The 14152-nt window shown below is 41.8% G+C and overlaps 1 protein-coding gene across 4 annotated transcripts in view; it reads right to left on the bottom strand.

The window, feature by feature from the left end:
• Positions 1-14152, bottom strand: part of TBC1D4 (TBC1 domain family member 4) — a 113420-nt gene that overhangs the window by 44765 nt on the left and 54503 nt on the right. The window contains exon 1 of one of the 4 annotated variants that reach the window (XM_069880091.1): positions 5610-5660. The exons of the other annotated variants lie outside the window; for them this stretch is intronic. Coding sequence (XP_069736192.1) covers positions 5610-5645 — 36 coding nt within the window. The 5' untranslated portion in view covers positions 5646-5660. Of the gene's footprint in view, positions 1-5609; positions 5661-14152 lie in introns of those variants that run through there. 4 annotated transcript variants of the gene reach the window in all.

Here is a 14152-nt window from a genome sequence, read left to right as displayed (position 1 = left end):
TTTCTCTGGAAGGATAATGAATGGCATCATATCACCTGCCTTGAGGAAGTTACTAGTGACAATGACATCAAGAGAGGCTATCTATCTGATATTCTTCACAAGAGAAATGAGGTCTCAACACTCAATTCAATGCAATTGAATACAGCTTTTGTGTTGCATACAGCTTCCCTTATCTATATTATTTGATAATTTGTTTCAAAGTATTTTTTCTATTTAAAAAAAGAGATAACTGAAGTAAATGATCCATGCTCCCTACAGTATGTCTGTACACACCACCAGTTGAAATTTGCTGATGTAGCAGTAACCCTCCTGGTCCAATACTTTTGCAAGTCACAGTGGAAAATTACTCGTCTTAATCCCCATCTCCCATTATACCCTTCTCCTCCATTGGGCATTCAACTCAAATCTGCTTCCAGTTCATTTATTGCAAAATGAAGTTTAATTACCCTAAGATCCACTGATTGTTTGGCTTTCACCTCTACAGACACCACTATCATCTCAATTTTCATTGAGGCCAAGAGTTAGTCTTGGTATGACACAGATATTACAGTGTATTTAAATCTTCACTGGTTCTCACTATCAGGCTGATTTACTACCATCCAAGTTGTTCTTCTTCCCAGCCACGCCAGCTCACTTTATATACACCAGTTCATATTCCAAGATACAGCTCTTTCCACTGATCACTCCTCCCACTGTTTCCCAGGCCTGTGTTTAAAGAAGTTCTAGAGTTTAAATCTCTTAGCTCTCTATTTTAGCAAAAGTCATAAACTAGCTTTCTTTTAATAAAAATTTCCTTTCCTAGAACCCAGAAATGGTTACAGGACACTTATCACTTACATTTCTCTTCAAAGTAGAGTGAGAAATTATCATTTTATGCAAAAACAAAATTCTGCTTATTCTTGTTGATTACATGCAATGTCAGCTGCTTAATTGGCAATTTGGATTTTTAAAAAAGTGTACCATTTTACATATTTCTTTGCCATATATTATTGGTTTTTAACATTTTGTTCCTCTGTATATCAAAAAGTCCAAGTCACAAAAGTTTTTGCCATCAAAGTTGTGCAACTTTGTTTGGATTTGATTATTACCTTATTAGCTGTTAATGTTGAAATTGCAGGGCAAAGTTAGACAAGATAGCAAGCAGACTGGTGACGTGAAAATACTGAATTAATAGGATGAAACCACTCAACTATTTTTAGAAATCATTTCAGTAATATTAAGACAGATTTCTGAAACAATCAAAACTTGGAAGTATTTCCAAGTTATATTATTTCCCTGCAGCAGCCTCATAAAATTAGGCAGCTAAAGGGGAGAAATGGGATTCTAATTCCTGAAACCCACAGAGCCATTGCAGACTTTCCTGAGCATATACTACCAGCTGTTACAGTAGAGCAAAAGAAAAAGGTTAAGTGAGTTATCACGAAATAAAAACCACATTTCTATATCCCCACCTTGAGCACTGTGTGCAGTTGTGGGCACCACAGTATAAAAAGGACATGAAGCTACTGGAGAGTGCCCAGAGGAGGGTCACAAAGTTGGTGAAGGGTTTAGAGGGGAAGCCAGATGAGGAGTGGTTAAAGTCACTTCCCCTGTTCCACCTGGAAGGAGAGACTGAGGGCAGACCTCATCATACTCTACAGCTTCCTCACAAGGGGAGGAGGAGCAGGAGCAGACGCTAATCCCTTCTCTCTGATAACCAATGATAGGACCCAAGGGAATGTCGGGAAGATGTGCCAGGGGAGGTTTACGTTGGATATTAGGAAAAGGTTCTTCACTCAGAGGGTGGTGGAACACTGGAACAGGCTCCCCAGAGAAGCACTCATGGCACCAAGCCTGAAAATATTCAAAAAGCATTTAGGCAACACCCTCAGGCAGGTGGTATGGTGTGAATTTTGGGGTTGTCCTGTGCAGGGACAGGAGTCGGACTCAATGACCCTTTGAACTTGGGACATCATACAATTCTATTAAATCCTTATCAAATTTAAGCAATTAATATATTTAATTCACTTAGAATTTTTGTCATCAAGCCTTGAAGATAATTACACATATTTGCAGGATGAGAGACACATTTCGAGATGGAACAAACCCAGCAGTGCCAGTGCTGGAACAATGCTAGAAGACTTAATTCTCCCATCTTTATCTCTCCCAAGTTCCGTGATCAAAGAGCCTATCACCTTTTTGGAAATACTACTGGCCAGAGAAGGAGAAGATGACTACAACCCAAAGGGAGTTGCAGAGGGCTTTTCAGGCAGAGAGGTAGATGGTGCCATGACTGGACAGCAGTTCTCAAACTGAAAGGAAGTTTCTCTTAACTGTTGAGGAGTGGCAGACTATTACATCAAATTGAACAAGGCAGTTACCCTTTCCTCCAAAAAGAATTTTAACTAAGTACACGAGATACTGACAACCGCTCAGAGATCTGTCTGAGGCCCTATTTAGTCTATGAATACATAAACACGTCTTGTTCAGCTTTAAACCTGCTTGCAAGAACAGAAGCACTTTCTTTAATCCCTTGAAGGTGTACTAAGCCGGGCTGCCCTCTTGGCTTCAATTGTTGGAAACAGAGTTAATGGAAACTAGTTGGTTTAGTGATTGATAGGAATGGTTGGACTCGATGATCCAGCGGGTCTTTTCCAACCTGGTGATTCTGTGATAACACAAGCTTGTTAGACAGACATACTCCCAGACTATGCAAATTAGCTTTATAAGCATCTTAAACTGACATTCTACACATAATTTGTTTAACACATTGTATTTACTGACCACAGAATGTAAAAAGTTTATTAACCGCTCACATTAAATATTTAAGAGAAGAGGATGAAGCCTCAGGTTCCTCAAGAGCTAAAACCCAGGAGCGCACACATCATCAGGCAAAACCTGAAAAGTTGGCAGAAAAAACCAAACTAGAATCCTGACAAGCTTCATAGGTGCGGTACATTATCTAGACAAAGGGATTAAACAACATGCTTACTCAAATACATTGGAACAGCACACACATAGCTTTCTCTAATACAACAGTGACCTCATGCTTAAACAGTTACGGGCACACTGAACTCTGGCAGGTACTAGTAAACTGATATGATACTGATACTAGTAAACAAAATGGATCCAAGAGGTTCAGATAAGCTTTCCTCTCCTCCAGCACACCAAGAGCTCCACATGCCTGTCAGGAAACAACAGCGGCACGTAAACATTAAGACCTTTGGAAAAGTGCTTATAGTTAAGTCCTAAATCTCCGAATAGAGCAAAAAGAAGAGCAGAAATCCTCCTTCAGGGCCTTTACCAAAACCCCTACAAATGCAAGAAGCCAAAAAGACAAGGATGGACGACAGGCACCGTAAGTACAAAACCAGACATGTGACACTGGTTCAGTTCCTTGGTGAGAGGGACGCTCCAAAACTTGTTTGAGGAGAAAAAAGAAAGCAAAACACATAACACTAAGTTATGGGGCAAGTAGGAAGATGAGAAGAGTTTCCTCACGACATTAAAGATGCAATATTTCTCTCCAGGGAAATATGGTTTATCTAACAAGTCTAAGGAGGAGAAAACTCACTTGGGCATCCAAGCTAAATTTGTTATTATTCGCATTTGAATAGCCTAAGATTGTATGAATTACACTTCAAACCAATTAGGTCTGACTCAATATGTGGCAATTCAATAAACAAAGTGTGTAACCTTTTTTATTTAACAAATTAAGAAAATAAACTATGATCACCTTCAAAATAGTTCCCTTCTGAGTTGACACACAGTTACATATGATGCTGCCAACATTCAAAGCAATTCTGCAGATCATTTGCTGAAAGGTTATGGAGAATCTCCATTGGTTTTGCTTTCACATTTTCCGTTGATAAAAAATGGGTTCCTTCGAGCACTGACTTACTTGACCTTTGTAAGAGGGAGACAAGTCTGGCAAATGGCGTGGGTCGTCAAGCACAGTGAAGTTGTTACTAGCTAAAAACTGCTTCATGGACAAAGCGTTGTGGGCTGGCACATTCTCTTGCTGTTGCACAGCAACGTTTTTCCAACCAAGGGTAAGAAAACATCTCTATTTGAGCACACATCCACTCATATTGAGTGAAACGATCAAGTTGAGCCTTGTCTCACTGTGACAGTTTAGAACATGTTCTATAACCACCTTCTTGTCTCTCTCTCACTCTTGGTTCCTGAGCTATACTGTTAGTCTTGGGGTTTTTTTCTGTCGAATCTCATATACAACCATAAGATGCAAAGTGTGAAAGGTGTTACACTATCACAAACTGTTTACTACAGACAGTAGGGTTTTGGTAAGCTGAAAACAACATCATCAACTTCAACCAAACTGCCCTCCACTTGCACCTTACACTCCCTCCATGCCACCTGCCCCATAACCTTGGACCTTATGCACTACTGCAGTGTATCATCCATTTGTCTACTCAGTTTACCATAAAACTGCAGCACACTACCCTGGCTAGAAGACAAATATATTAATACCCTAGATCTGCTAATTCCTGCTCTGCCATTCATGGGCTCCATTCAGTTCTTCCTGCCCCTTGTGACTACACCTACAACAGGGTGAATACATAACAGAGGGCAAACACCTTCCCTTTGCATAAATAGTACACTGCTCAAAGTGAATGTCAATAGTGTTACAAGAACTATTCTACTATACATCTAGAAACATCACTGTGTGCAACACAAACTTTTTTTCATGTTGGAAACATCAATTTAACTGATGTAACTAATGCAAGCTCTTTAATCTGACTTGATTAAAACCAGAGAGGACTACAGGAAAATAATTAACATCAAATTGAAATTTTGCATGCCTTCTCAGGTCATGCAACTAAGTTTTTGTTAAAATTAATTCCAACTTTATCCACCCTGCCTTAAAACCCCAAGGAAGAACTTTAGTTATTAGGTGTTTGTCACCAGTATCTGGAAGTTGCAAAACAAAGAGGCCGCCAAGCCTACTGAATCATGCATGCTGCAGTGTAACACTGGAAGAGTTTGAGTTTGTCACAAGTCCAGTACCTCCATGGTGACACTGCATGCTTTCTGGAATAGCAGTGACAGAAGTTGAAGCACTTAAAAAAACACCCAAACAACACTCTCCCTCTGAAATTACAACACCCTCCAGAGAACAAAGGTGGAACTCCCCTTTTTGCAATAGGGGTAACATTCAAATGCATCCCATAGTAATTACCATGCAATGCTTTCATTTTTAACCCAAACTTAGAACCTTAACACTATCAAAATTGCAAGTAAGAATTATATAAAAAAGTGAATTTTGCTATTTCCACAGCTGGACAGAATGTGCAGAGAAGCTGCATCTCATTAGTTTCTTTCTAGCTTCTACATGGAAAATTTCAGTCTGGAATTTATTAACAAAGCAAAACCCCTCTTCATGCTGTATGCATTATAAACATTAGCATGACTGTGAAGTACTAATCTGACAAACATGCCTAACATCAGGCTACTTAATGACAGCAGTTCTAGCAAGACGATTATTTTCAAAGCAAGGAAGAAGTTCAGCCCCTCTCACTCCATCACCAGACGAGGTGCAGAGTCAGATCCCTTCCATCACCCAGAGATACGAGATGAGACTTCACACACATGCTAGGAACCGTCAGTACCTTCTGGTATGGGATCCAGTTCAGAAGCACAGGCATATCCAAATGAAACTGTCACCGAACTTTGGTGTCACAAACATGAGAACTTGGGAGCAGATTCCTACAATGAACAAGTGCAGAAATATCCACCTCTCACAATGGGCTGGCAGCACTGTCACAGCATTTCCTCAGGCTCAGTTCCTGATATCACAGCACAGACAGAGCTCGCACAGTAACCGTTACATTTCAAAAGCCAAGTATTTCCTGACTTCGGGCTGGAAGCACCCGTACTGCCTTGGATTTGAATAACGAGTCCCACTCATGAACTAGCTACATATACTTAAAAAAAAGAACAAAAAGAAACAGGATACCATCCATAAAGCAGCATCCACCCTGACATTTGCTAATTCCTGGAAGAATCTGACATAAGACAATGAGAAACCAGCATAGTGGGAGAAAAGTATTAGGATTTTTTGTACAGCAGTCAGATGTGACTTTCATTTAAGTTAGCATTATGTTGCATGTCCACAAGACAGAAGAACCCAGCCACAGCTGTGAAATATGAAAAGAGACAAAATGAACTGTATATTGCATCCTGTTATGTATTAGGCTTTCAACAGGAAGGCAAAGTTTTTATCTTGCACAAAAACACACTTAAACGCCAGCCGAAGTGCAGATATCAATAACTATTCTCAACCAGAAAAAAAGGGTGGGGAAAGGGAAAAAAAAACAATTTCTTTTAACTGCTACAAATGTTCCTACTACCATCCAGTTAGTAGAGCACTGCTCATCTAGAGCTTTTCTACTTCTAAATTGACTGCAGTCTGCTACTTCACACAGTGATGACAGTGCTCCGTGGATCAGTTTTCACTATTAAAAGTGCATCTTTCCAATAAAGATATAAGAGACCACCTTAGAGTGGTTCAATTCAGGCAGTCACACAAGCAATTTGTTGACAAGTACTTAGTTGAAGAAGGTGATTCTACCCCTCTACTCTGCTTGCATGACACCTCACCAAGAGCACTGCATTCAGTTCTGGAGTCCTCAGCAAAGGAAGGACATGGAACTGTTGGAGTGAGTCCAGAAGAGAGCCACATAGATGATCAGAGGGCTGAAGCACATCCCGTACGAGGACAGGCTGAGAGAGTTGGGCTTGTTCAGCCTAGAGAAGGGAAGTGTCAGGGGAGATCTTACAGCAGTACTTCCAATACTTACAGAGGGCTTATAGGAAAGCTGGGGAGGGGCTCTTCGTCAGGGAGTGCAGGGATAGGATGAAGGGGATTGATTTTAAGCTGGAAGAGGGGAGATTTAGATTACATACTGGGATGATATTTTTTCCTGTAATGGAGCTGAGGCACTGGAACAGGCTGCCAGGAGAAGTCATGGATGCGCCATACCTGGACACATTCAAGGTCAGGTTGGATGAGGCTTTAAGCAACCTGACCCAGTGGAAGATGTCCCTGCTTATAGCAAGGGGTTGGAAATGGATGATCTTTAAGTCCCCTTCCAACCCAAACCATTCTATGATTTTATGACTTCATCTATGCTAGAGACACATAGAAACTAGAACAGAATAATTTGTCTCCATTGACTGAATTAGTGCTGAATGAACACAGAACATCTTCAGTTTTATAGAAACATGGGAGATTTGTAGTAAAGAGAAGTGCTATCACAATAGGAGAAGAATAACAGCTTAATTGCTAAAGATTTCTATAACCCACCTGCACTTAGCATACTTCTACAACCACAGTTTCAGAAAACAAAAGTCGGGTTCTCAGCAGACAGCAATAAGCATCTGCCATCAACTTTGATCCATTCTACTGAAAGTCTGGACTAACACAGCACAACCCAACAGCAGGAAAGCTAAAACACAGGAGCTGGCAAAGAAACACCCAGTGAAAACTTTCGGACTTCTAAGCTGACAGTCACCCCTGGCAGCCAGTGCTTTCATATTTCTGTTCTTCTCTACAGGTCTGAGCGTAGCCAAAGCTTACAGCAAGAGAAAACACATGAGAACAAGCCAAACATCCATTAAAAAACTGCACATAGTGAAGTTTTGCTTTCAGTGGACAGATTCTTTCTCCTATTCCCCTGGCCTACAATATTTTCCAGCTGACTCGTCAGGACCCAATTAGGTTTGTTTCTAAACAGCTACTACAGAGCTTGTATTACACTGACGTTCAACCTCATGCTATGTACTGAGGAGATATATACTCCTGCTAAAGACAAAGCTGAAGACTACCACTAGACCAGCATAAAGAGAGAGATATTTTCAGATAGGTAAATTAAAATTAAAAAATAAGATTCAGTTCTCAAAATAATTCTTCCTTGATATCTACTCAGGAATTATTTGTGTTGTTTAGTTTTGATGCAGCCACTGGGCAGAAGCGTCACTTGTAGTTGCAGGGCTTACACTTACAGACTCCACCCACCATTATCTAATTTGACACTGGAAAATCGTGGATCACCTAACATGTGCTAACAGAGGATGCTGCTTTGCCAAGTATCCAAATTTAAATAAGTATAACGATAGCAGGTAGATCAAGTTACTTAAGAGGAAAGAATGTGTAAGACTTACAGGATTGTTCAGATGCCTGGGCAGGCAACGGAGGCCTTTTTTATACTTGCATGCAAGCACTCTACATTGGTACATCAGAGAATATCATAGATGGCAGGGACAGCATAGTCCAACAGGAACATTGCTTTAAATAAAGAAGGTTCTTGCATTCAGTATTTTGCTCCTGTGTTTAGGCCAGCCAAACTTAGTCTTTCCACGTTAATCATACAACTCACACTGCTTCATGACTATGCAACCCTTAGAAACGTCAGCACGGCACTCTCATGATGATCTTTATGTTCTTTGAATATGCAGAACAAGTCTCAATTCATCTCTTAGTTATATACTTTCAGCATATGCAAGTACTCTCAAGCATTTTTTCTAAGTTTAGGAAATAGTTCCCAGTGAAAAATTTAGCAAACTACAACTTGCTTGTATCATCAGTTGTTCATCTTAAACTTTCCAACTGCTTTAACCCAAGGTTTCCAAACCGCGAAAGCACAAATTCAGATATTAACCAGGAATTTCCTCCTGGAATCTCTCCATATTTAACTTCATTTCTGGTATGAGATTTATTAAGAAGATGGGGTTTTTTTGAACTCCATCATATTTATCACACATCTATTTTTATTAAAAGGGCTTGCCTGAGAAGATAAGACTGTCAGGTAGACAGTCCCAAGCAATTAATGCATTCTCTACATTCATTTCCTTTGCAGGGTTGGGGGGTTATACTGTTAGAGAGCTCAATGAAGTATTTTGCCCACTTATGGTCACTATCCACTTCTCAAATACAGATCAGAAGACAGTAGTTGTGGTTTAGCCCCAGTCAGCAACTGAAGTACCATGCAGCCACTCACTTAACTCCCTCTCCTCTTCGGTGGGATGGGGAGGAGAATCAGCAAGAAAAAAGGTAACACTTGTGAGTTGGAATAAAGACAGTTTAATAGAACAGCAAAGGAAGAGAAAAAAATAACAACAACAGTAATAAGAACAAAGAAAGAATATACAGACTGAGTAACACACCGTGCAATTGCTCACCACCCAGAAACTGATGCCCAGCCCACTATCCAGCAGCAATTCCCCCTGCTCCCCCAGTCAACTCCTCTAGTTCATATACTGAGCATGATATCAAACGGTATCGCATACCCCTCTGTCTGGACTAGGTCAGCTGTCCTGTCTGTGTCCCCTCCCAGCTTCTTGTGCAGCCTCTACCTTCTCACTGGCAATCCAGTATGAGAAGATGAAGAAAATTTAACTCCATCCAAGCTGAAACCAGGACAACACTGAACTTCATTTCAGCAGATTTAAAGCACAAGTGCTAAGACTGAAATAAGTGCTTCACGCACCATGTTTAAGAAAGCAGCAGCTTTTTAATTCAGTAGTTTTTGATACAAGCTCTCAAGATGTTAAATGGCAAACCATGAAGACTCCTGAAGTGAATATCAGCCCACTTCTGGTTGAAGACCACTTGCATCAGATTTCCCTGGTGCCACCACCTTTATAACTTATTTATAGCAATAACAACTCTCTTCTTCTATCACTGAAGGTGAAAATGGTAAGCTAGCAGTAATTCAGCACTCACGCTGGGAGATGGGAAAAATTACAGACATTATTCAGTTCAAGAATCACAAAATCACTAAGGTTGGAAACAATCGTTAAGATCAAGTCCAACTGTCAGCCCAACACTACCAAGCCTACACATGGGCAGATCTAGTAGGTGTCTATATTTGGTCCAGAAAACGTCAGGCACTACAATAACTTCTAACCCTTTTAATGAGGCTAGAAGGTCCTCAAGGATATGAAACCAAGGAGTTAGGCCTTTTCCTTTGATGTTTTCCAGAAACTCTTGACTACAGTATCAAGAGGTTCCAGATAACAGCTTTTCCTTAAAAAAAGATATGCTTATAGGAAGGTGGACATCAAAACCAGTGTCAAGTAGCAGGTGACACTGCAGCAGAGACACAAAAAATGTTACTATCAGGTTCAAGGTTCCTTTTCTCGAAAGGACATTCACTAAAACCGTGAAAGACAAATGCACAAAATTTATCAGACAGATTGCATAGAGTAGGAAAAAATAGGTTGTAACCTAATAGACTTTCAACAGCTTCTTTATCCCTACCAAGTTCATTAGTTTTCTAGTACTTTGGGAATACATACCTGCACAAGTTTCAGCTTGTCTCCTAGTCTCACAATTCACAAGAGCAACTGCATTATCTTAAACCAATATAAAATGCCCAAGCAACCAATAGTACCATTAACTTTTCCTAGATAACAACCAGCAAGCAACCCTAAGCATAAAGTGAAGAGGACTTCAAAGCCATATTGATCCAGATGCTAAATTTCCAACCACTTCAAAACCAGGTGCTGGGCAGAGCAGGGAGCTTCCACCCAACGAGACTTACTGCAGCACCAAACTCTTGAATCACCACTTTGCCTGATGGAGGCAGAGGAATCACGAATAACATACCTGAAGGCAGAGTTAACATGCCACAGAACATCAAGCACTGCTCTTGCTAGGAGTCATAATAGTCTGATCTTGTCAATCACTAACTAGTAAAAACACTAAGATTTCATTAGCTGCTTTCATTAGCTGTAAAAAGAATTAAATACAGTTAGATAGTCACAGCGTTCAAAGGTAAATCCATACATAGAATCATTAAGGTTGGAAAAGACCTCTAAGATCACCAAGCCTAACCATCACCTCCACATCACCACACCTACCAAACCATGTCAAACTGCCATATCTACACATTTTTTTAACCCCTTCATGGATGGTGGTTCAACCACTTCCCTGAGCAGCCTGTTCCAGTGCTTCACCACTCTTTCAGCAAAGAGATTTTTCCTAATATCCAGCCTAAACCTCCCCTGGCGCAACTTAATGCCATTTCCTGTCTTCCATCACTTGTTACTTGGGAGAAGAGAAAAACACTCACCATGCTAAAATCTCCTTTCAGGTAGTTGTAGATACTTATTCTCCACCTCCTTCACCAGCTTCATTGCCCTTCTCTGGACATGCTCCAGCACCTTGATGTCCTTCTGATTGCAGTATTCAGGGTTTGGCCCCATCAGAGCCACATATAGGTGGAAGTACAGACATGGTTGAATGGGTATTTCCAATTTAATAGCTTTAAGTAATTGTATGCATGGCTGCTTTACTTTTTCACACAGAGGGGTTCCAAAAGAGCTACGAAGTTACTGTTAGTAATAATAAAAATCCCAAACCCACAAGGCTCAGGGACAACAGAAATGGAAACACTTTCCCAGAAAGCTTGTAGACAAATGAGTAAATGAAGCAAAGAGACAGTAGGACTCACTCAAAAGAAAAGGCAAGATTCCTACGCCAATAATGATCCACACAATGAATAAGATAAGGGATTGATAAAGATTCATGAGACCATTTGCATTTGTCCCCAAAAAACTTCCGGGTATGTGTTCTTGTTTGGTTATGAATCCGAGTTCTATAAAACTGTAGTGAGGAGGGAAGCACTAAAGCACTCACTTACTGCATAAGGAAGAAAACAAACACACTAGGTGATGAATACAGAGAATCAAGACAGATGGGAAGGAGTTGTTTCCGAGGCTAGGTGGCGAGTTTCTGTTGGTTTTTCAGGCAACGTTTTTGTATCCCTCGGGTAAAGTAACTTCTGTAGTGCTTTGCTAATTGCTGCTTCTGGCAGATAATACTTGTTTCAGTACTGCTAAGCTTCATTTTAGCATGCCTGATGCATGATAGATCTTTCCAAACCAGCAATTGCACAGCACTGTCTAACAGCATAAACTGTAAGAGTTGGGGAACCACCTTTTGGAACTGGCTTGAGACTACACAGGTGAGTAGAACAGGTAGGCTGTATTAACTAAATAGAGCTAATGTTGCTAACAACATTCATAGGAAGAGCATCAGAGGCTTTACCATGTCCTAGCAATACGATCACTGACATACCCAGGATTTCTGGAATTTAAGTTGAATATTGAAGCACAGCAAAGCACAGACTGCTTCACTTCTTGTGCCAGCACCATCTTTTCACTAGTACTGTTAGCACATCTTACTTGGGTACCTATATATTAAGTTACATTGCTTGCACATAGAGGAGAAGGGAAGCACAGCTTCAAGGTCTAGATTTTGGCAAAAGTATTTTTAGATACAACATGGCAATCCCCATTATGAGGCTCTTGGGAATTAATCTCCCATTTCTGGCTTGAAGTGGGGGAGGGATGAGAAGGGAAGAGTGGTTTTCCTACTGACACAACCATGTTCTCATGACATTTAGAAAGTAATTTTAAAGGATAATATAGATTAATAGAATGGTTTAGGTTGGGAGAAACCACCCAGTTTCAACCCCCTTGCCATGCGCAGGAAAACCTTCCACTGGATGAGGTTGCTCAAAATATTTTTCAACCTGGCCTTGAACACCTCCATGGATTCGGCTTACACAGCTTTTCTGGACAACCTGTTCCAGCACCTCACCAGCCTCACAGGAAAAAAAAATTCTTCCTAATATCTAATCCAAATATCCCCTCTTTCAGCTTAAAACCACCACCTCTCATCCTATACCTGCACTGCCTGATAAAGAGCCCCTCCCCAGCTTTCCTCTAGGTCCCCTTTAAGTACTCAAAGGCTGTTCGAAGATCTCCCTGGAACCTTCTCTTCTCTAGGTTAAACAAACCCAACCCTCTCAGTCTGTCTTCATAAGGCAAGTGCTCCAGACCCCTGATCATCTTCATGGCCCTTCTCTGGACTTGCTCTAACAGCTTCATGCCCTTTCTATGCTTAGGATTCCAGAACTAAATGCAATACTCCCGATGAAGCGTCATGAGAGTTGAGAGGAAGAATCATGTCCCTTTAGCCTGCTGGTCACACTTAGAATCATAGAATCACCAAGTTGGAAGAGATGCACTGGACCATCAAGTCCAACCATTCCCACCAATCTCTAAACCATGCCTCTCAGTACCTCATCCACCCACACCTTAAACACCTCCAGGGAAGGCGAGTCAACCACCTCCCTGGGCAGACCGTTCCATTGCCTAATGACCCTTTCAGTGAAGAAGTTTTCCTTATGTCGAGCCTGAACCTCCCCTGGTGGAGCCTGAGGCCATTCCCCCTGGTCCTGTCCCCTGTCACTTGGGAGAAGAGGCCAGCACCCTCCTCTCCACAACCTCCCTTCAGGTACTTGTAGACAGCAATAACGTCTCCCTTCAGCCTCCTCTTCTCCAGGCTAAACAACCCCAGTTCCTTCAGCTGCTCCTCATAAGACTTGTTCTCCAGCCCCTTCACCAGCTTCGTTGCTCTTCTCTGGACTCGTTCCAGAGCCTCAACATCCTTCTTGTGGTGAGGGGCCCAGAAATGAACACAGGATTCGAGGAGCGGTCTCACCAGTGTCGAGTACAGAAGGAGAATAACCTCCCTGGACCTGCTGGTCACACCGTTTCTGATACAAGCCAAGATGCCATTGGCCTTCTTGGCCACCTGGGCACACTGCTGGCTCATATTCAGTCAGCTGTCAACCAACACCCCCAGGTCCCTCTCCTCCAGGCAGCTTTCTAGACAGACTTCTCCTAGTCTGTAGCACTGCATAGGGTTGCTGTGCCCCAAGTGCAGGACCCGGCATTTGGTCTTGTTAAACCTCATGCCGTTGGACTCTGCCCAGCGGTCCAGCCTGTTCAGATCCCTTTGCAGAGCCTCCCGACCCTCCAGCAGATCCACACTTCCACCCAGCTTAGTGTCGTCCGCAAACTTGCTAAGGGTGCACTCGATGCCTTCATCCAGGTCATTGATGAAGACATTGAACAGGGCTGGACCCAGCACTGAGCCCTGGGGAACCCCACTTGTCACTGGCCTCCAGCTGGATTTCACACCATTTCCCACCACTCTCTGGGCCCGGCCAGCCAACCAGTTTTCCACCCAGGAGAGTGTGCGCCTGTCCAGGCCAGAGGCTGACAGTTTCTCAAGCAGAACGCTGTGAGAAACTGTGTCAAAGGCTTTACTGAAGTCCAGGAAGACCACATCCACAGC

Source organism: Phaenicophaeus curvirostris, chromosome 1 (genome assembly GCF_032191515.1).
Source record: "Phaenicophaeus curvirostris isolate KB17595 chromosome 1, BPBGC_Pcur_1.0, whole genome shotgun sequence".
Lineage (NCBI taxonomy): Eukaryota > Metazoa > Chordata > Aves > Cuculiformes > Cuculidae > Phaenicophaeus > Phaenicophaeus curvirostris.
The sequence above is the reverse complement of the archived record's forward strand: the minus strand, read 5'-3'. Positions and strand labels throughout refer to the sequence as shown.